General features: G+C 34.8%; 2 protein-coding genes across 4 annotated transcripts; one reads left to right on the top strand and one right to left on the bottom strand.

Annotated features, from left to right (window-relative positions):
- Positions 1 to 4,415: 4,415 nt before the first annotated feature.
- LOC120140892 (transcription factor BIM1-like) lies at positions 4,416 to 10,269 on the top strand. 2 transcript variants are annotated; one of them, XM_039155893.1, is made up of 11 exons: positions 4,416 to 4,902; positions 5,056 to 5,133; positions 7,272 to 7,631; positions 8,047 to 8,152; positions 8,262 to 8,398; positions 8,589 to 8,700; positions 8,787 to 8,856; positions 8,939 to 9,034; positions 9,229 to 9,641; positions 9,740 to 9,869; positions 9,998 to 10,267. In XM_039155893.1, the coding sequence occupies exons 1-11, from the start codon at positions 4,866 to 4,868 to the stop codon at positions 10,091 to 10,093; spliced, it is 1,635 nt and encodes a 544-aa protein (XP_039011824.1). In that variant the 5' UTR covers positions 4,416 to 4,865; the 3' UTR covers positions 10,094 to 10,267. The 2 variants fall into 2 exon arrangements, with proteins under 2 accessions (XP_039011824.1, XP_039011825.1); XM_039155894.1 differs by lacking the exon at positions 8,047 to 8,152 and having other exon boundaries at positions 7,272 to 7,601; positions 8,276 to 8,398; positions 9,998 to 10,269.
- A 1,626-nt stretch (positions 10,270 to 11,895) lies between these two features.
- Positions 11,896 to 15,419, bottom strand: LOC120140787 (rhamnogalacturonan I rhamnosyltransferase 1-like). 2 transcript variants are annotated; one of them, XM_039155771.1, is made up of 8 exons: positions 14,587 to 15,419; positions 14,202 to 14,269; positions 13,973 to 14,061; positions 13,662 to 13,827; positions 13,215 to 13,504; positions 12,927 to 13,131; positions 12,691 to 12,848; positions 11,896 to 12,360 (listed from the first exon to the last, which is right to left on the bottom strand). In XM_039155771.1, exons 1-8 carry the CDS (start codon positions 14,900 to 14,902, stop codon positions 12,114 to 12,116), a joined length of 1,539 nt encoding a protein of 512 aa, XP_039011702.1. In that variant the 5' UTR covers positions 14,903 to 15,419; the 3' UTR covers positions 11,896 to 12,113. The 2 variants fall into 2 exon arrangements, with proteins under 2 accessions (XP_039011702.1, XP_039011703.1); XM_039155772.1 differs by lacking the exon at positions 14,587 to 15,419 and adding an exon at positions 14,463 to 14,478.
- Positions 15,420 to 23,556: the final 8,137 nt, after the last annotated feature.

The following is a 23,556-nucleotide window of genomic DNA, read 5'->3' as shown; positions in this document are numbered from 1 at the left end:
AAAATGGGCTCTCTACGTGGAAGGCTCCGATGTCGATCCTTCCACAACACGACCCACTCATGATGCCTCACCAGCCAATCTGTATCTGTCTTGCCTAGGGGTGTTCAAAATTCGGTTTTAACCGAATTAGTTCGGTTAATTCGGTCGGCCACCGAATTAATTCGGTCGGGGAACGGTTAAGGATTTTTTTGGAATTTGGTTAATGGTTAATTCGGTTCGAAATCGGTTAATTAACTAAATTAACCGAATCAACCTTTAAATATAATTATATTAAGAGGCCCAATCAATTTAAAACCCAAATCAATATTAATTAATTAAAATAAAATAAAAACTAAATGCAAAATGTTTGAATCAAATTAATTAGATATTATTTATAATTAGATATTATTTAAATTAATTGTAAATTGTTTTTTTTAATTAAAAAAATATTAAATTCTAAAATTCTAAAAAATTTCGGTTAATTCGAAAATTAACCGAATTAACCGAAATTTATTCGGTTCGGTTAATGGTTAAAGAAAAAAAAGTTCGATTAATTCGAAAATGGTAGTTCGGTCGGTTCGGCCACTGAATTAACCGAATGAACACCCCTAGTCTTGTCGCATCAATCTAAGCTATGCAACTCGTTCATATTGCGAGGTGCTTCCGAAATTGGTTGAAAACAACAAAACTGCCGGAGGACGCGATCAGTGGAGTGCCACTCGACGGTCGCATAACAGATCAGAGGGACCATCGCCATCCAAACATCTGATGGACCCCTCAACTCAGGTGGGATCACCGCCTCCACATCATCAGTAGAATATGGCACCCATTTAAAACTAAAACAAATAATATATAATTTTTATCAAAATAATAATCTAATTATATAACTATAATCTAAAATTGATTTTTAAACATTAAAATTCATACCTGTTTGCCAGCCTTTTGATCGATTAGCACCTTAATTTTTTCTAAATCATCAGGTAGCTCATGATGATTTTTCTTATCAGTAGACCACCTATTCAAGGAAAAAAATTTGTTATACACTGTATAAAATTATCAATATACAAAATCAGTTTTATAATTACCTCAAAAGTAGTGGAAATACGAATGGGTTCTTCATAACGGGACATAAAAAGGGCAATCGATACCATGCCCAAGACTGCAGCAGCAGGAGACATCCACCGATAGCATTACGCCTGTAGTCAGGGGCTCCACACATCTCCCTGTACAGCAAAGCCAAAACTGTCGAGCCCCAACTGAATGATCCGGCGAGACGAAAGTCGCTAAGATGTCGCAACCACATGCAGTGAACTAGGTTGCGCGATTTGTCCGGCATTAACAACCCTCATATCAGCTGCAGTATGCATGCCCGTGCATACATCTTAACCTCATCCTCAGAGGAGTCTGCGCTCAACTCCCGAAAATTAGCATCTAACCAATTTAACGGTATCATACCTCCGATAAAATTTTCCGGGACACGTCCTAGACTATCCCGACACAAAGTAGTCCAAGAACCAGAAGCTATCCCCGATATCACATCTCCATCCACTGGAAGCCCCAGGTGCATAGAAACATCCTCAAGCGTGATCGTGCACTCTCCGCACAGAAGATGAAATGTGTGGGTCTCCGGCCTCCACCGCTCTACTAAGGCAGAAATCAGATCTGGCTCTATCTTACAGTGACCCTGATATCTACCTATGTAACCGAATTCAACCTCTACTAAATACGGCAAGACACGACTGGGTATCACTAACTTAATATTCCTAATAAAAGGATCTTATACACGGTCATTCTCCTAAAAATAAATAATTACAAAAATTAATTCTTAATCTAATAATCATGCATTAAATGAATCAACTAATTATTTCTAATAATTTAAATTAAATTAAAACGTTAAAATGTTACCGTATCAGCAAAGTGTCGAGATATTTAATTCTTAATCTAATAATCGTGCATTAAATAAATCAACTAAATATTACTAATAATTTAAATTAAATTAAAACGTTAAATTGTTACCGTATCAGCAAAGTGTAGATATATATGATTTCCATCCGAGCGAAGTAGACTGTTTTCCATTATATATCTGCAAAAGAATTATATTAGTAAAATATTAAATAAAGTAAAAACATAATAGTAAAAATATTATAAAATATACCTTAAAAATAGAGTATTGGAGAGAAATTTAGCGCGGATCAGGGGACGCGCTATACCCACGTGACGTCATATCACCGTATATCGCGGGGCAGAGGGCGCATTATACCTACGTGGCGCCAAATCAGCATATAGCGCGGTACAGGGGGCGCGCTTTCCTGCTAAGGGTGTTAAATCGGGAAATATAGTCTGACCGGTGTTAGATCGGTAATAATACCGATCACCGGTGATATACCGGGAAAATAACCATCACCTAAACGTTCTTATTATCCTGTGGAGGTTAAATTCAAAGTATTTGTTTCGACCAATGTTTTTAAAACCGGACCGGATATTGAATCGGTGAAGGTACTGATTTACTGGTTCAACCGGGTTCAACCGCGGTTGAACCGGATTTTATATAAAATATTTTTTTTAAATTTTACATAATATTCAAAGCAATATTAATATATATATGTAACATTTTTTTTAAGTTTACAATATTAAAAGGTATAAAAATATCACAAGTCATAACATCTATAAATTGAAAACCATAAAATCAAGTGAAACAAAATGATTCAAATCAACTACAACATAATATTTAAGGTAAAACCTATTAAATAATAAATATAATTATATAACTATAAAAAAAATTGGAGCTTAAAAAATCATAACAAATGATGTCATTTGGTCTAATTTTTTTTTTTAAAAACAATCTCACATGGCTAAGAAACATAGAAGAACATCCCAAAAGTTTAAAGAGTAAAAATATGAGAACAAAATAATCTCACATAACTAAGAAACATAGAAGAGCATCACAACTTACTTCTATAAATAATAGAGGTAATTTGACATTCAAAATCATTGAGCATTTTGGTGAGCACAAAGCGAACTATTCTTTCGCAGCTCAAATTTTAGACTTCAATCGAACTTTTAATTTTTTTTAAGTTCAAACCTTTTCAAGTTCAAGTTGTAATATTATATTTCGAGTTCGAGTTGAACTTGATAATTTTTAGCTCGTGAGTTTTTGAGTCGAGTTGAGCTTACTTTTAAAGTTTTTGAGTTCGAGTAGAGCTCAGCAATACTCGAATTTGACTTGGCTCGTTTAACAAACGACGTCGTTTGGTTTAATTTTTTTTTTAAAAAAATGAACCGGCGGTTCAAACCGATTTTGCTGATTTTCAGCCGGTTCACCCCGGTTTTCAGCCGGTTCTACTGGTTTTCAGCCGGTTCATTGCCAGGCCGGTTTTGTGAGGTAACCGGACCGGACATGCCACCGGTTCACGGTTCAGCCGGTTGAACCGATCGGTCCGATTTTGATAACCATGGTTTCGATCCAAGGTAAACAAAATATCAATATTTAGGGATCGTTTGTTTACTGTTGAATGGAATTATTCAGCGCTGAATGCTGAACGGTTCAACATTCAGCGTGTTTGATTCTTATCTCTGAATGAAGACTATGCTGAATGAAACAACAAAACACTGTTGAATAATTCATCATTAAAGTACATCCTGAATCATTATACATTCGGTATTTTATCATAATACCTATTTTTTCACATATTATATTATTAAACAATTATATCTTATAATATAATAAATTATTATAAAGGTATAAATAAAAATATTCATAATTCAGATTGTACATTCATAACTATTATCAAACAACATGTCATATTCAGAGTCAATTTATACAGAACTTTTGAATCATTCAGGCCATTGATCATTTTATTTTATCAAACATCCCCTTAGCCAGGTAAATAAAACGGACAGAACTTTAATTTACTAATAGTGATTTATAAATAAAAAAGAATTTATCATTTTCATCGTGCGAGGTTTAATTACAGTTTTAACGTGGAACATGTCGAGTCTCTTGCTCGATACGCGGTAGCTTTTTTTTTTTAAAATATATGAATTTAAATTTATTGTTAAATTATATATATATATATATATATATATATATATATATATATTCATTTTTATACAAATATTTAGTCAAATTTAAGATACATATTTATGAATTTACTGTTTTTCCTTCTTCTTTTTAAAAATGAGATTTACTATTTTAAATTTTATCTTAAAAACACTTTTAAAAAGTTCTATAGATAATTCCATCAATTAAACATAAAACACAATTAATTGTATGTAAAAACTATTTAATCATATAGAAATTATAGAAATTCAACATCTATTAATTTATGAGTATTTCATCCAAATAAAATTTTACGTAAAAAAGATTTTGTTTCTGAATTTTCCTTTTAAAATTCCAGACATGCCCTCTCCCCCCAAACAAAGCTTGTTCTCTTCCTTCTATTATATCTCTTCCCCTTCTTCTCCTCTTCATCCAGCCCCTCTCTCTCTTGCCTTCAAGCTTCCCACAGACCGGGAAATTAATTGAGGTAAACGCTAAAACCTTAACATTTCTACTCCAGCATGGGAATTTGAGTTATGACTGGCTCGGTTTCTGTTATCTGCTCTCTGCATCTGCATCACTCCGCTAGATTTGATTTATGTTTCCGATCCGACTGCTTGTTGCTCTCGCTCGTCTCGTAATCACTCCCTGTTTAGTTTGTTGAGAAGGAGGAGAGCTTATTTTCGAAGATATAGATAGAATTTGAAACCACGGCTTCAAGCTCTTCGGAATTCCATTGAATTTGACGTGGAATTTTGAATTCTTGTTCCTCTTAGATTTCATAGAATATAATTATAGTTTCTGATCCGAAATATAAAAAAAATCCGGCGCCAACTGGCCGTCGTCGATGGAGCTCCCTCAATCCCGGCCTTTCGGAGCTGAAGGTAATATATTTTACTACGTCGTTTTATTACTGTTATTATTTTATGAGAGGAAATTCACAAAAGATTGTTGGAAATATTTTGCTTAATTGATTTGTGTTGAAATTATGAATTAGAAGCTCTTTTCTTCGAATTAATTCCTTTTCTGATAAACAGGAAGAAAACCAACGCATGACTTTCTTTCTCTGTACAGTCATTCAAGTGTTGAACAAGATCCAAGGCCACCTTCTCAAGGTAATTTTTTATTTTTTTAGATCCCAAAAAGAAATAGAAACAAACAAACAGATTTGCCGCTGTCTGTTTTCATATTTTTCATTCTCTCTCTCTCTCTCTCTATTTTTTTTTGCCGCTAAAATTTTCGTTTATTATACAATGTTTTCATTCAGTGATAAAACCTAGCTATTATATAAATAAGTTATAATTTCTAAATTTTTTGGTAGAATAATAAATTGCCCAAAATTATCTTAAATATGAGAAAAAAATATAATCCTATATATTCGTTTAAGAAATATATATATAATTCTATAAAACATTTTTATACTAAACTAATATTTCTCTCTTTTTCAATACTATTCCCTCTAAAAAAAGAACTCCCCTTCCAAATCCTCCATCTGTATAATGGGGCACACCAATTTTAATTTACTTGATTTTTTTGTTTTGTTTACCTTTACAATTAAATTAATGTTATTTGATTGTTAACATTAAATTTAAGGTTATTATCTAATACAATTTCATTGATAAAAAACAATATCACAAACAGAAAAAATATTAAAATATTATCAAATATCTCATTTTTTAGAGTTTTATAAATATTTAAAGGAATATTTTATAATATTTCAATATTAATTGAAAATTTAATTTTACAATTTTATATTAAATAATATTTTTTATTTAAATATATATTCACATATATAGATTACATTACGTGTATTTGAAAGAGATAAATAGGATATCAATACAATTATGCTTTAAAGGTTTTTTTGGAGACCATTTTTAGAATTTTATTAGGGATCATGATTCGGAGTAGTGCACGTGAATGAATTTTCTTCTTCGGAATGAAAACAGCGGACCAAATAAAACTTTTGTTTGGGTCCATTACTTGAAATTAAATTTTACTAATAAAAAATAAAGAAAAAATTATACTGATATTAAAAATAATATAAATATGATATAAATATTTACAGTATTTTTTAACATATTATTTAATATTAATTATTGATATATTATATAATACAGGTTATATCAAAATACAATATTAACTGTAGGTGATTTGACAAGTCATACAATTCACATCACCACCAACTTTTCCTTGTATATCGTTTCTTCCTTCTTTCTTTTGCTTCCATAGTTCCATTCCATGATACCACATATAAATATTTGAATTCATTTATATCTTAAAATGTCGGAAAATAAATATTTCTTTTTATATAGACTATTTTTAATTTATGATTTTATTTATAATAATACTGTTATTTATTACAAATAGATTAATAGAAATTCGGTATAAAAATAATTATTATTGTCTACAGAAAATTAATTGAGATGATATTTTATAAATATTTATTAAATTTAATGCATATAAACATTGGGATGAAGTTACATAGCAGTTTGGAATAGTTATTGCTCCTCTGAATTTTTTTGTATAATGATATTTTATGTAATTTTTTGTTTAAATATTTGTTAAATAAGATTTTTATTTCTCTCATTTTTAAATTAAAATACTTAATCAATTATTATTCTTTTAATATAAGATAATTTTACCCTTCAATATTTGATCCTAATTAGGTCCATGAATAAACATAGGTAAATTGGGATATTGAATAATTATTCAACACCAACCCAAACAGTTTGATGAGAATGAACTTCACGTGAAATTGATGCAGATGGAATACGTCAACAACTTTACTTAATCCATCTTTGAGATGTGGTTTGAACTTTGAACACCAATTTTCAACTCTTAATGCTTAATACTATATGTAGCATGTCTCTTATAGAAGACGAAATCATCCATAAAACTTAATTCTAATTATTTTATTTTATTATTAGTATTAATGATTATAAGATAATATTTGTTAATTCTTTTAATTATTTGATAATAAATATTCAAATATCTTTATAGACGTATACGAACATAGGACATCTAAGAATAACAATCGCTCATTAACTAATAACCATTTAAATTGCTTGATTTGTATTAATTTCAATTATTATTATTATCAGTCTACTCTTTTCTAAAACACGAATTTTAATAATCACCAAATTAACTCTTATAAATTGGTAATCGGTTTTTAATATTAGAGTTTTCCTTAACTAAAAATCATACGAGAATTTAATGCTAAACTGGAATGGACTTCCTATGTCTAAATGTGCAGGCGCATACCTTAAGACTCGTGATTTTTTACAACTGGAACAACAAGGAAATCAAATTGCCAAGAAGGAAACAGTGGTCGAGGTAGCGAGTGTTGAAAAGCCACCACTACCGTTGGTGGGACGCATTCTTCCCGGCGAGATTGGAGCTTACAGTATAAGCCACATTTCCTATTTTAATCCTAGAGCCCCAAAGGCAGAGGGAGCCGTATTCACTGTTGCCGAAGGAAGTAGTACGGAGAGAAATGATGAAAACTCAAACTGCAGTTCTTACACTGGAAGTGGTTTCACTTTGTGGGAAGAATCTGCAGGAAAGAAGGGAAAGACAGGGAAGGAGAATGCGGGAGAAACACCCTTTGTAATAGGTAAAAACTTTCTTACTTTTTATATATGCATTAGTTTTCCAAAATGTATTTCTTCTTGCTATCGTCATGCATTTGTTAGGATATATTCATTACTTGTATTAGTGCTTCTTCGGTTTCATATGTTTGATAGAGTACAATTTACATCGCATTGTATTTGCATGCATATATACATATCAATGCTGCTGTTAAATGTGTCCCATGTATTTGCATGCACATGCATGGTCATCGGCTCGTCGCTATAATTTCAGGTTGGTACGTTAAAACCTATCTGGATGTTCCATAATGTTATTGAATTTATGCATTAAGTCATTTTGTTCCATGTGTTCTCGAAATCAAAACTTAACATTTCATTTTCGGAGTAAAAAGCTGCTGTGCTCGTTTACTTGATATAAATTTTGGCTGCTACTTCTGATAGAATCAGCGGGGAAGGTGGGACAGTGTGCCACGACGTCGTTGGACAAAGGGTCTCAGTCGTCGACCAACAACCATCCCAAGAGTTTCAGTTGTCTCTCTTCCTCTCAGTCAGTCACTACTTACTCTAGTTTCTTTTATTTATTTATTTATTAATAAATTTTTATTACTTCTGGGTTAAAAATGAACCAAAATGGTTTCTTTGGGATCTATTCACAGACCATCATCAAAGCAGAAAAGTCAAACCTTCATGGAAATGATAAAATCTGCAAAAGGTAGCTCGCTTGATGATGATTTTGAAGAAGATGATGATTTTATTCTCAAGAAAGAGAGTTCCATCACCACCCATAATATAGGTATCAATATTCCCCCTTTGTATTTATATCTAAAACATACGTGTATCATCACTTACTTCTAGACCTAAGTAATTATGCAACATTATCGTATATTAATGTAAATATTAGTGAACTTAGATAAAGACACAATGTGGTATTTCTAAGGGTATTTAGAATTTCGTTGTTCTAATGATTGTACTTATTTTTACAGGAGAATTGAGAGTGAAAGTGGATGGAAAGAGTGCCCCTGATCAGAAGGCCAACACCCCAAGGTCAAAACACTCTGCTACTGAACAACGAAGGAGGAGTAAAATTAACAACAGGCAAAAGCATAACTCTAATCAGCTTCGCATTTGATATATATTAGAATTCGCCATTATAGACTAAAATCTTGCTACTTTTTTTGCAGATTTCAAATGCTGAGAGATATCATTCCAAATAGATACCAAAAGAGAGATAAAGCCTCGTTCTTATTAGAGGTACATAGATTCCTTGTAATAGTTATTGTTCCTGTCTTCAATTTCCAAGTTCTGAAACCATGTTTGTTTCAATCTTTCATAGGTTGTTGAGTACATTCAGTTTTTACAAGAAAAACTAAACAAATATGAAGGAACGTATCAAGGTTGGAGCAATGGACCATCAAAATTGATACCATGGGTAAATTCTAAACTTAGCACTGTTAACTAAGAATTGCACATTCACTCTTACGTTACTTAAGTTCGAGTGAGTATCGGATATGAGTGAGTATCGGATACGAGTGTGTCCGAATATATATATCAATGTTGGAGCAACATAGCAGATTAGATTGGTTTGGCATTACAGTTTGATCATTTGTTCAATGACTGAAACAGAGAAGCAACCAGAGGCCTACAGAAAATCATGCCGATCAATCTCAAGCTGTTAATGGCACCGTCAACCCAACCGTTCATGAAAGTGCAGAGAGCCCTATCGAACCTCCTAATATGAGCAGAGCTACTACCAGCTTCAGAGCGATGGACCTTAGCCCGGGAATGATGAATAAAACGATGCCCTTTCCGATGTCACTACAGCCAAACTTCAACTCTGCTCTGAACTCCGTTCCAGCAACTCAAGTTGTATCTAGGTTGCCATCTGATGCAGAAAACAGTATACCTCAGCCTCAAACTATACCATGTCATACTGGTTCCTGTGCTACTAATGGTTCAATTCCTAATGAGAAGCAGAAAGAACAAGAGCGGACAGTTGAAGGTGGAACGATTAGCATCTCAAGCGCATATTCGCAACGGTAAGTTCTTCACCATGCCTCCGATTTTCTTGAAGTATTTCTGTTCGACATTTGTGTTTAACACAAATCTGGTACGTAATTTGTCCATGGTTGTACAGGTTGTTGAATAAGCTAACACAAGGCCTACAAACTTCTGGACTAGATTTGTCACAAACCAGCATCGCAGTGCAAATTGAGCTCGGGAAGCGATCGAACTGCCGACCGTCGGCTCCCGCATCCATACTTAAGGTTGTTTTCCATTGCTACTGCCAGCCTCCAGAATTTTCTTCATTTTTAGCATATCATTTCCTTTTTCATCTTGGAAAAACCATAGAATTTCGATCTAATTTTTCACCGTGTGCTTTTTTTGGTCTTAGGGCACGGCGGCTCCCTCCGTAAATCAAGGGAAGACACGCCCAAGAGTTGGATGCGGTGAGGATTCTGATCAACCTTTAAAGAAGCTTAAAACATGAATGAGATATTCATTATTATTAATCATTTTTTGCTGGGTACAATGCCCTTAAGGGTTGTGCACTCGCCAAGTTTGATAAACACTACCAAATAACTAATCAGTCAGCTAAGATAAAATATCCATCCATGTACATGTTATCTTCATTCGGGTAAGTATTGCATACAAATATATGTTCGACGGGGTACTTAAATTTTTCCTTTTTCAATTTCTTCTCTCTTAATTTGAAGGATATATGTGTCGAATATGAATATCGAAACTATATATTCAGAAGCATAGAATTCTCATAAAAATATAGTAATATATATTATTCACCATATGGGTGTTGAGAAGCTGCTGCTTTTCATCGAAGGCTTCCATCGTCTGAAGTTTCCTATTATTATTTGTCAAGCATGTTTTTATTAGTGATATTCAGCTCTCTAATATATTTCAAGTTTTAATGTAAATTCAAATATTCAGTTTCCTTGCATTTAATTTATCATTTTGATTTCTGTTGCCATCTTTCCGCACAAAGAATTACCGGAAATTAATGTCTTCTAGAATTTGGATTAAGTCATTTAGTCAACTAAAGTCTATGGTGACATCACCGAACCCCCATATGTTAAGTTTTATAGTTCTTAGTTAAGCTCTTACTAATTAAAAAAAAAACTAAACAATTTGATTCAACTTGAATTTTATAAATTCGATTTGATTCAAAAAAATTCAAATAAAATTCAAGTTATAAAATAAAACTTATCAACATTATTAACTTAATTTTTTAACCCAACCCGACTTAATTAAGTTGAATACTCACCCCTTGTGATAATATTAGGGAAAAAATACAAAATCAATTCTAGGCCAAACTGTCCTTAAATCTTTTAACTTACAAGCAAAAGCAAGTATATTTTAATATTTTAAGTCAAATACGTGATCTCCAAAATTCCATCCAGACTATACTTGAATTGTTTTATTTCGGCACATAAGCAATCATGATACAATGTTCCAACAAATTACATGCTTTTACTTTGTCACCACTCTTATTTAAACCGAGCTTTGAAGTCGATTAAACTCGATATGCGCTGACCAAAAGAAAACTTAACATGCTATATATTAATAATAAATTCCAATATATAAATTTTTGACTTGACATTTAGAGAATCCAGGTACTCGAAAAATAACCTTTATTTAATTTAATTTCATGTTCGAATAACAGTTCATGCAAATAACGAAAATCCAAATTTAAACAACATGAATATATATCCAACTCTAGCATTCTATAAATCTTAACATGTAATGTCTTTTTCCTTTCACTGTGTCAAAATCTGTATTTGACATATAATAATTGCATCAAAATCAAATAAGCGTTCTGCTTTCTTTTTAACATATCATTCAAACATCATCCCAAATAGCAAATGGTTAGCCTATTCAAAGACCGGATTACTTGTTCAATTCACTAAAACCGATTGGATCTGAAACCGATCAATTTTTTAGGGCAGAAAGAGGAGCATACGATTTCTATTGGGAAAAACCATTCCTTGCATTTGACAGGGGGAGGAAGCCATACTACAAAGAAATACAATGGTCCATTGTATAAGACAATGATATATATATATAGATATGTATGTATATATGCTAGAATCTAACTATAACATTTAAAAAGGAAAAACTGAGGTAATGCAAGATTGAGGATGGACCAACCTTCCATGAATCCCGAGTCTCCACAATCCAAAGATATACTTGCAATCCTCGTATACAAATACCTTTTGATCAGACATTACCCTATAATGGTAGTGCAGCTCTTCTATACACGCTTCGGATTATTTTCGTATACTAAAAATCTGTGTCCTCCAGCAGCTTTGCAAAATCGTCTTGGGGTTTCTTCGAGTTCTTCAGTCCCCAAGCTTCTCCACAACTACCTCCTTTTAAGTAAAACCTTCGGTAATGTCATTTTTGTGTAGAGAAACTGCCTTTCGGTTTCAGGTATGATGCTAGCACTCTAGAAAAAGAAAACACCCATAAACGTAACAAATCCCATGACAGAAAGATCACGAGCTACTTAGTTGACCATATCGTTGTTGCAAGCATTCTTCTGGATTGGCATAGAAGTAATCCTCTTCTTTAGGCCTGTCAGGTATCACCAACCTTTTAGTCGGTTGCCCCTTGCGATTTTCATGAGATTCCTTCACAGCTTCCGAGAACTCATCCCAACTTAGAGATCCGTTATTGTACTGATCTATCAAATCTACCAAAAACCTTCTGTCCAACAAAATTGTCTGCTTGAACCCCAGATACCTGTAGGAGCATTCACCACTAAATTGTTACATCATAGAAAATCTTCAACTATGAACGACAAGAACACACTCTAGAACTATTATCATTTGGGGGGGGGGATCATAGACAAAGCATTCTTAAAAAAGGGTAGTCATAGTTTAAGTTTCTACAGTTTCAAACACAAATAATATCATATTCATGAATCTAAGAACAAAATCCGGGTTGGGGGGAGAAGAAAGAAAAAGTTTGGCTATGATTTCAAGCTAGAAACAAACTATTATCCCCTTCTGACGCTAGATATAAAAGTGGGGATATTCAGACGCATAGAGCATATTAAAAGCAACACAGTACCTGCGATGGCCTTGAACAACTTTAGCCATGTTTCCATCATATGTAGGAATAAAAATATCACTCTCCAATGAAACAAGATAATCTAATGCAGCCATCTGGGATGAATGATTTTGGAAAAAACTAAGGTCCGATGGCTCCAAGAGAGTCTCCTTTCTAACCTGTTTCAACAAACAAAAGGCTAATTATTAATACATGACTGGAAAAAAAGTGAGTTGGCTTAATTTCGAGTTACATACCAATTTTGGATAAGCAGCAGCAAGATCTGCTAATCTCCTCTTTCCACCATAGATTTCACCAGCTGCAATATAGATTTGGTAACTATTATCAATGTCCAGTGCCCTCAAAATAAGGGCGGTTTCCTCAGGCGTCAAGGGGCACAAACCATCTTTCCTTTTCAAGTCTGAATTTATTATTTTTTCTTTCCACCAGGGATAAGCATATCTGCCAAAACGGCCATGTGATACGTGAGATTAAAGTTTAAATTTAGGCATTCAGTAAATTGTAAAGATACATGTACAGGTCACCTCATTCTTGTCAACTCGTCCACCTCTTCTTCATTGCAACCGTGGGTACAGCCAGAAAATGCTAACATATCCATTTCATATCTAAGGTGAAGTACTATGAAAGGACCATTTTGCGTTAGAAGCTTAACAACTCGTTTACCTAACTCCTCTATCTGAGGAGTGAATCTTAAAGCATTGAAATTTACACGACATCGCAGCTTCTGAACATCTAAAGTCTGTCCATTGTTGGCAAGTCGAGCATCAGTTCTATTCAAATGTACAACTTTATACTTCTTTATCAGAGGAATAATCTGCATGAATAGATGCATATGAATTTAAAAGGAGTCTTGTTAGGAAGTAAAAGACTGGGAAAACATAAAATTTACAAAAGAGAAGAATGAACCAAACTATGTTATAGTATGTCTACAAAGCACTACCAAAATAAATAAATAAAATGACAGAATTAACCTGGTTATGATAGTAGGACATATCTGACCAGCTAATTGGTGGCATTGAATACACACTCCCCATTTCCACTATTTTCTTAAGCCTAGGAGGCAACTCCTTCAATATTCGAACCTCATCTCTCAACGATGTAATGAAATGATCCACGTCAAATATATCTTGAAATTCACTGACATATCAATTAAAGAATATTTATTAATATGTAAGAATAATGACCACGGTTCAAAAAATACTAGAAATATATATTAGAACATCCTTTTGAAGGCTATAAATCCAATAACTCCAATGATACCAACAAAGCTTAGTTAACACACCTGGGATCAGCCCAGAAGGATGTTTTATCCAGCTCAGGGACTATAAGTGTGACATTCAAATATCTTGCAATGGTAACCATGTCACAAATCTGTCATGCAAACCCCCCAAAACAAAAGACCATGGCATAAATTTCCACAGATTTACACCACAAAAACAAATGATGGAACTTAATTAATCTAGAAAGAAAATGGGGGGGGGGGGTTTAATTTTATTTTCTAGAGTACTCACTGCTGCTCGCATTTGATTGAGACCTCCATTACATGAAACCATCAGGTATCCATTATTCTTATACACCCCTGTAGTTAAAAAAATATATCATTTAAGGATCTAAATTCAGTAACCAGAATATTAAACAGCACGTACAAATGATCCCTAAAACTTGAATGAAAAAGTAAGAATGAAGGTAAGGATGAAAAGTAAGAAATGCACTTATGGAGCTTGTAAATTCGTCAAACAAAGAGATGAAAACCATTCAATTCTATTGCTTACAAAGGTTTTCCTTGTTTCCAGGAGAGATTGGCTCAATTTCTTCCCTAATTTAACCAAACAAAATTGTATAATAGCAGAAACAACGTTCAAAATTAACAGAAATAAAAGAAGAGGGGGAGATTACTTTTGGGAGGAATTACACGGGCGGGAAAGGCAAGAACTTTGTCTTCAATGGCGGAAACGGAAGAATCCTGACGAGAGAAACATGAAGGGCAACCCTTAAGGACGCGAGGTCCCCATGTCTCTCCCAAGGTCATTAACTGTACGATGCAAGTCCAAAGCAACACAGATATGGCAGCGCGTATGATCCACAGCTTCATTCTCGAACCTTTTTTCAAATTATCCAATCTCTCGCCTCCGCTAGCTCCTGCTCCGCCGCCCCCTTTCATTATCCCAAGTCTCATCCCTCCCTTTTTCACAATCCCTTCGAAACTGCACATTTCCAGCAACAACCTCAATCTCCACTCTCCTCCTGATATTACCCCGTAATACGACACCGCTTTGTTCCCTCCAAATGTTATCAATGCAGAATGATATTCAGTACCAACATCGCTTCTTCCCTTTTTATTTCACATCAAAAAAATAACCTAACAGAATCTGGAAAAAAATCCAATAACATCTAAAAGAATAACAAACACATAAATATTCAATAACCAACAAGGCTCAATTTCTTCTTCTTTTCGCCTCAAATTCCCAAATCAAACTCAATAACTCAACCAATTCCACTCCAACAAATAAACTAATTATAAAAAAACCACACACACACACAAATAAACAAAAGAAAATATATTCCAACTCCTCGGCGATCAAATCCTTTTCCAGAGAGAAATTACCGTGGAGTGGCCTTTGAAAACCGCCGTGTCGGCAGTCAATCGATAAAAACACGGAGAATGAGGCGAATTGAAAGAGAAAAGGAAAACATATTATAGAAATGTTGAATATAAAAAGCGGTATGCATTTACGATGTGGGCGAGATAAATCGAGGGGAACGTGAGCCGTACACCGCTGGGTGCACTTTTTAACCATGGTTTATAATAATCGTTAAATCACTAAAAAGATCCTTCAACTTATTAATTATTTTGTTAACTAAATTTGGATTGACATTCCATTTTTTTAAGAACTGATTTTTATATAAAATATTGAAAATAAAAGTAACACCATTTTAAAAAGAGAAAATAACCTCAGTGACCAAAAATGCCTTATAATATACGATTTTAACCAACTTTTTTTGGATTTGCCAAAATGACCAACTAAATCGCAATGCGATCGATAATTCGCAACGCGATCTCCGGTATCGCAAATCAGTTTCCAGATTCGCAATGCGATTCTGACTATCGCATTGCGATTTCCCAAATTCGCGTTGCGATTTTCCTAATTCGCAATGCGAATACGTAAATCGCAATGCGAATACATAATCGCATTGCGATTTTCCTAATTCGCATTGCGATTTACGTAATCGCATTGCGATTTACGTAATCGCATTGCAATTTACGTAATCGCATTGCGATTTACGTAATCGCATTGCGATTTTCTTAATTCGCACTTCGATTTACGTAATCGCATTGCGATTTACGTAATCGCGACGAGATTCTAACTATCGCAATACTGAATTTCAAATTCGCAACTCGATTTCTGAATTCGCAACAGGTTTTAATTTCGCAACACAAATGTTTTGGGTATAAAATACGCAGCAGCATCAACTCATAACCTAAATCCCTAAATCGCAACTCATTCCATCTCCATCTATCACTCTCTCCGGCGACATCTGTTCCTATATCCAACGACATCCTTCCCCATCCGGCAACAGGTTTTAGTTTCGCAGCTCGTTTGTTTAGTAAATTAATTTACAATAATGAAATCATCTAATGTTGTTCATGTTTGGATATATTTGTGTTTTGGAGGGTCATGAGAGAATGTTCATGGTGTTTTACAATATATGCCTTTACCCATGAATCTTCAACTAAAACTGTCATTAAAAAAGTTAACTTATGAAACTCTAATGTTACGTGTTGCAAATAAATTGAATTTAGAGCCCCTAAGTGGATTTAGGCTATCTTATCAGAGAAATGGTAAAGTTTATTTGTTAACCGGCAATGAAGATGTTGAACGATTCATTGCTTACATTAGTGTTTCAAGTGATGATGTTACATTGTATGTTGTTGAACCTAGAAGTAGTGAAGTTGGGTCAGTAGCGGGTAGTAATCAACTAAGTTTTTCAACCCCAGTTTATGGTGCTCAAAATTTAATGGTTCCACCACAATTTCATCACCAAGCAAATATTGTTTCACCACATTTCCAATACCAAACACAATCTCAAAACCTACAACCTTTCCCTAATCCAAATCCCAATCAACTTTCAGCACCAAATTCCGGTTTTCGTATTGACCAGTTAGACGATGATGAGCCAACAAAAAAAATTGTGAGTACTAGTCAGTATTCGAAATTTGATCTTGGTCAATACCCGGACTTTGATCTTGGTCAATACTCGGATTTTGATGATTTTTCAGAAGAAGAAACAGACCCTGCGTGTAATGATTTTGATATTGGTCAATACCCGAATTTTGATGATGAAACAGCCGTTGCTGAGGAAGATGTTGTTGATGATAATGAGGAGGAAGTTACGACTGTAAATGAACATGTTGAACATCCATTCTGTAATTCATATAACACTGTAGAAGAAAAAGAAGAAGAAATCCCCAAAGAAAAGTCCCCGAAGAAAATGCCACGGGAGTATAACTGGAATATGCCAGAATTACTTCAGATACCGGAAGAAGAGTTGGTAAAGATAGCAGTTGATTGTCACACAAAAATTATTCGTATCAAGAAAGATGATTGTTTTGATACAAAGGAAGACTTGAAGATAGCTTTGTATACGAAATGTGTGGAAGATGACTATCAACTAAAAGTTAACAAATCAAGCAAAGATCGTTTCGAAACAAGGTGTATGATTGAAAAAAACTGTATGTGACGTATGATTGCAAAGAGGATAAAAGATTGCGAAATGTTTCAAGTTAGGACTTTTATTGATAAACATACATGTTCAAGAACCCAAGTTTTTCCTCACCATAGACAGGCAAACAAAAAGGTGTTGGGTGGTTTTCTGGCTGAGTTAATGTTTTTGAATGGTAGGGTATATCGGGGACATGAAATTATGACTGACATGAATGCTCGGTTCAAGATTAGTATCTCATATTCTCAAGCTTGGAGAGCCAAATGTTATGCCTTGGAATTGTTGAGGGGGTCACCAGAAGCATCGTTTGCCCAACTGCCAGCTTATTGTCACAATTTAAAGCTGAAAAATCCTGGGTCAGTAACTCATATCAAAACAGATAGAGATGGACGCTTTGAGTTGCTATTTATCGCCATTGGTGCTGCGGTTAGTAAATCAATATAATTTTGTTGACTCATTTTTGTTAGTTACATGCATTTCACATTTAAATGATTATATTTCTTGTGTATATGATTTTGTAGATTCGTTCGTTTATTAATTGCATGCGCCCAGTTATTATAGTTGACGGAGCACATTTAAAAGGTCGATACCTTGGAGTAAACTTATTAGCAGTAGCCATGGATGCTAACAATGGGATACTGCCAATAGCTTACGGGGTTGGAAAATCTGAAACCTCTGATTCATGGATATGGTTTATGGGGCATCTTAGGGATTGCATAGGTCCTATTAGCAATCTGACAATCATATCCGATAGGGCAAACTCAATTGACAACGCTGTTAGAAGGTGTTTCCTAGATGCTTTTCATGGACTTTGTGGTGTTCATTTGTATAGAAATCTAAAATCAAGGTCGGCTGGTATAAAAAATCACAAATGGACATACTGGAAGGCTGTAAAAGCTTATCGGGAAGTGGATTTTAATAAGCATATGAAGTGTTTAAGACGTGTTTTGCCTCAGTGTGCTCAAACACTAGAAGATGTCGGGTTTGAAAGATGGTCAAGAGTACATCAACTTGGAGCAAGATATGGTTTCATGACGTCTAATAGTGCAGAATCAATCAACGCTCTAAGTCGTCATTCCCGGAAATTACCCATTAATATGTTAATGGAGTTTTTTCGAGCCTCTATTCAACATTGGTACTACAAGAAAAGAAACCATGTAGGTATTATTTCTTTAAATTCGTAACTTATCATATATTTTACTAAGTATTATTTATTTAAATTTACAGGAACATTAGAACATTGTGTTACACCATGGACAGAAAAAAAGATAACGAAATGTGTTGTGAAGTCAATATCATGGAGAGTTGAACCATGTTCAAACACTTTGTTTGAAGTACTGGATAATAACTTAAATGGGCTTGTCGATCTAAATGCAAAGACGTGTAGTTGTATGAAATGGCAAACATCTGGTTATCCGTGTAGCCATGTTATAAAAGTTTCTCTTCATCTAAACCAAGATGATTCAAGCGCATACGCTATGGATTGCTGCACTACAGAAGTATATCGATAGGCTTATGGTGAGATTGTCTACCCTATTCCATATCCTTCTGAGTGGGACATACTAGATGACTTACAAACAGTTTTGCCACCAGCCATGGACAGAAGGCTACCTGGCCGACCAAAAAGTCACGATCGTATACCGTCTAAGGGTGAAGAGAAGAAGAGATCGACATGTAGTCGGTGCAAGGAAAGTGGTCATACAAGGTTGACATGTGGATCACCAGTGCCATCACAATCATCTTTTCCTCTACCAAAATATGGATCCTCATCAAAATCCAAAGCTCATATGGTGTCAAGCAAAAGGCAATCAAAATCGCAATCATCTTTAAAATCCCAATCACAACCGGCTTCACCTTTTGGGACTGTTAACTTAGGTGATTTTTAAATGCAAACGTTGTATTATGTGGATTTTATGTGTGAACTTTTAACATTTTCAGTTAGCCATGTATTAGTAACTTGAGTTTGAAAATTGCTATGATCTGTTCAGTTGTTATCACTTATTAGGCATTCATTTGACTATCGCAACACGGAAATGATGTTCACAATCATCTTAATGTCTATCGCAACGCGGAAATGACTATCGCAATGCGAAATGAAAATCGCAACGAGAGAATCGCAACGCGAAATGAAAATCGCAACGAGAGAATCGCAATGCGAAATGAAAATCGCAACTAGGGAATCGCAAAACGAAATGAAAATCGCAACGCGAATTTAGTTTCGCGTTGCGATTTTCATTTAGCGTTGCTATTTTCATTTCGCATTGCGATAGTCATTTTTGCCTTCAACATAATGCAGATTGAAATCAACAAAATCAACCATTACATTTCAATCAATTAAACAAGCACAAATAAGAATTATGTTCACATCAATTAAACAAATCAACTTTTACAAATCATTTTTTACAAATCAATTAAACAATCAAAAAATAAGCAATAATTCTTATTTCCTCATCTACTATTGAATCAACTTTTGCAGCCATACATCATTTTCACGCAGCTCACTTCTGAGATTAACCTGCAGAAACCAAACATTTGCTCAAACAACACTTTCTACACATCTAAAACCTACAAACAGCAAATTATTGAATTCTAGGTACTTAACCAAACATTTTCAGACCACAAGCCTATAAACTTACCAATTGTTTATGGACATTTTTATAACGCGGATGCAGGTAGGCAACGTCTCATATATATCGATCTAGCCATATAATACCGAAACCACAAGCCTACTGCAGCTCTATCTCTATCGGTGTGAGGTAGATACTTTATACTTCCTGTGATCAAACGCTCCAACGCCAAGCATACGAGAGGACCACAATCCCCTCTGGGTCCTTTCGTTTGTTGTGGTGCGGTATCGTCTCTGCTAACTGTAATATTGAGCTTCTTTGACTTCTTGTTTCCAGAACGAGTCCAATAATTTATCGCATCCAAGAATTTAGCCAAATGAGAGCTCCATCCCTTAATAATATCTCTTAAATCAGCCAATGATATGTAATTTATCATGCTGTCATATACTATTACCTTAAGGGATGGGAGCTGAAGCTCGACGAAAAGCCAATGTTTACATTCCAAAACAGGGATAAACACCTGCAATCATAAGTAATAATTCATTCATTTGCGCACTTATTTATGAATACCTTTAAACTCAATCTAAAATAAATACTAAACTTATCGACCTCCCACCATGCAGGATAAAGTTTAGCTTGTCCATTGCCCAACGCAAATGATTCATCTCGTTGATTCTTCAAGTGAACAGCATTAAAAGACGTCGGCATAATTGTATATCGTGTATTTCTTTTATTTTCCTTAAGTTTACTAATTATTAGAAGACGTGACACCCACGCATCGATATGATGTTTTACAAAAAAAGACATATATTAGTAACTTACATAAATTTAAAAAAAAATAATCAAATTGAAATATAAGAAAAATATAAGACTTACCCCTCCATCGAAATAGCCATTGTCTTCGACCCCTAATAATACGCCCCACCAAGACCGATCAAGCAACAAATAGATATCATCGTTGAGCTTGCATATGTCAGTGAAACACCCCTGGCTCCGCTCATGTAGATAAAAATCAACTGCGGTCTTAGCCCAAAGGGTGTTATCCAGAATTGTGTCCGGTAGTTGTCTCCTCTCCACTTCAGATACCGGTATGGTACTGGCCGGTAGCTCATACGAGAGCCAACTTGAATCCATCATGTTCGACACGTCAGAGGGTTTCTCAAGAATCTTACATATGACGCCATGTGAATCGGGCTCTTGAATGGTGGGAGGGACCTCTTCAACGATGACAGTGACCTCTTGAACGGTGGGAGGGGACTCTCGAGGAATGATAGGGGCCTCTTCAACGATAGGAGTGGACTCTTGAGGGATGACAGGCGAGTCGGGCTTCTTCTTACGGTGTCTTCGCACTATTGGGGTGTACGGAGACTTAATAGCACGTGCACGCCGTCTGATGCGTGAACTCTGTCGTGCAAGAAAAACCCGACGTAAAGCATCCACCTTATCGGGCCGCTAAATAATTAAATACAAAAATCAGTAAATAAACAGACATGATATTTAAACAGTGAAAACAAAGAAAAATATGTGTCAAACTTGTATTGAATTCACCCAAGTCATTATTCTATCATAGTTCACAAAATGCATCAGATAACAAAGGCAAATATGTTTCAAACTTGCAACACTGTCAACTTAGTATTTGTCTTTGTCTATTGGTTGAAGTAATGCAATTCATTCAAGTTTCAATTTGCAGAAGAAGAATAGTTTCTGGAACTTAAAATCGCAACGTGAAAAATGACTATCGCAACGCGAAACGAAAATCGCAACGCGAAATTAAAATCGCAACGCGATTATAGTTTCGCGTTGCGATTTTCGGTTTCGCGTTGCGATTTTCGTTTCGCGTTGTGATTTTCATTCTCTCGTTGTGATTTTCATTTCAACCAAAAGATAAAACAGTGTTACTAAAATATAGTTTCAAGAATAAACTATTTCTTCTTCTTATGCAAATTGAAACTTGAATGGATTGCATTACTTCAACTAAAAGACAAAACAAAGACAAATACTAACTTCAGAGTATTAAAGAATACACAGTTTAGCAGAATTGGCAGCAAACGAACAAATTTACTTTCAACCAAAAGACAAAACAAAGACAAATACTAACTTCACAGTGTTAAAGAATACACAGTTTAGCAGAATTGGCAGCAACCGAACAAATTTACTTTCAACCAAAAGACAAAACAAAGACAAATACTAACTTCACAGTGTTAAAGAATACACAGTTTAGCAGAATTGACAGCAACCGAATAAATTTACTTCAACCAAAAGACAAAATAAAAGACAAATACTAACTTCACAGTGTTAAAGAATACACAGTTTAGCAGAATTGGCAGCAACCGAATAAATTTACTTCAACCAAAAGACAAAACAAAAGACAAATACTAACTTCACAGTGTTAATAAACAGTTTATCAGTATTGGCAGCAACCGAATAAATTTACTAAGCAATCTAAGTGAAATGGTTAATCTAAGTGAAATTACAAGTAAATTTATCATCAAGTTAAATATGGAAAATCTTAAACTTACCTCGTTGCGTAGAGTATGAACCTCATTCTGCAACGATACTATCATCTCACGTAGAGCGGCAACCTCACCACGTAAAGTAGACACCTCCACACGCCATGCACCATCGTTATCGCGTAGAGTACCGATCTCCTCACACAAGGCATTGACCTCATCACTTAACTCCCTTGACTCATCCCGTGGAGGTGGAGAACAGGGAGATAGAAGTCGTGGCATCTTTGCCGGTCGCCTATCATGAGGTGATGGTGGAGAAGAGGCTCGATGATGTGACGGGATAGGTGATGGCTCTCGTTGTAGAGGTGTATAGTTGGGTCGATCAGGTGATGGTTCTGGGTGAGGTGATGGCTCTCGAAGCGGAGGAAGTGGAGGCTGCTCATCATTCGTGCCATCAAGAAAACGCTGACTAGCTTGCCACCAATCAGTGGCAAGCTCAGCCTCCGTGGGTGTCAGTCTCATTAATGGAGTGTTGGCCTCCTAAAAATATAAAAACTCAAACAAAGTTAAACGTCTACTATTAATAACTTGTTTATATATTATAGTTTTTGTGTTAACTTACATTATTTATTGTCGCATATGATATTAAGTCTTCCCAATTCAACAGACATTTCCTCTTCCAGGAAATAGCCCTAGGAATATCATTTGAAGTTTTTAATGCATATGTCCGCATGCTGGGGAAAGCCTCGAATATCCAAATCTACAAACAATATAATAGTAAACATTAGTAATTGTTAAATAATTAATTATAATTTTGAAAACATTATATAGAAATTCTTACCTTAAAGGCCCAAACAAAGCCTGACAAAGTGTATTTCGACCCATCGCCACGCAAACTTTTGCGGTCATCAAAGGCAGACGACAACTTAGTCCAGGTAGCTTTCCATATATACGAACCCCACGGAAACAGATTCCATGCATTTAGGTCTTCTACCAATAATATTAGCTCCTGAGGAATAGGTTGTCTGGCCTCTCTACCTAAAAAGCCGGCATACAAAAAGTAGTAGAAGGCATACTCGGACAACATCGACGTCATTCATTCGAGTAAAACCATCTTTCTTATTAAA

The sequence above is a fragment of the Hibiscus syriacus genome, unplaced genomic scaffold (genome assembly GCF_006381635.1).
Source record: "Hibiscus syriacus cultivar Baekdansim isolate YM2019G1 unplaced genomic scaffold, ASM638163v2 tig00110788_pilon, whole genome shotgun sequence".
Taxonomy (NCBI): Eukaryota; Viridiplantae; Streptophyta; class Magnoliopsida; order Malvales; family Malvaceae; genus Hibiscus; species Hibiscus syriacus.
Note: the sequence above shows the minus strand (reverse complement) of the source record. Positions and strands in the feature narration are given on the sequence as shown.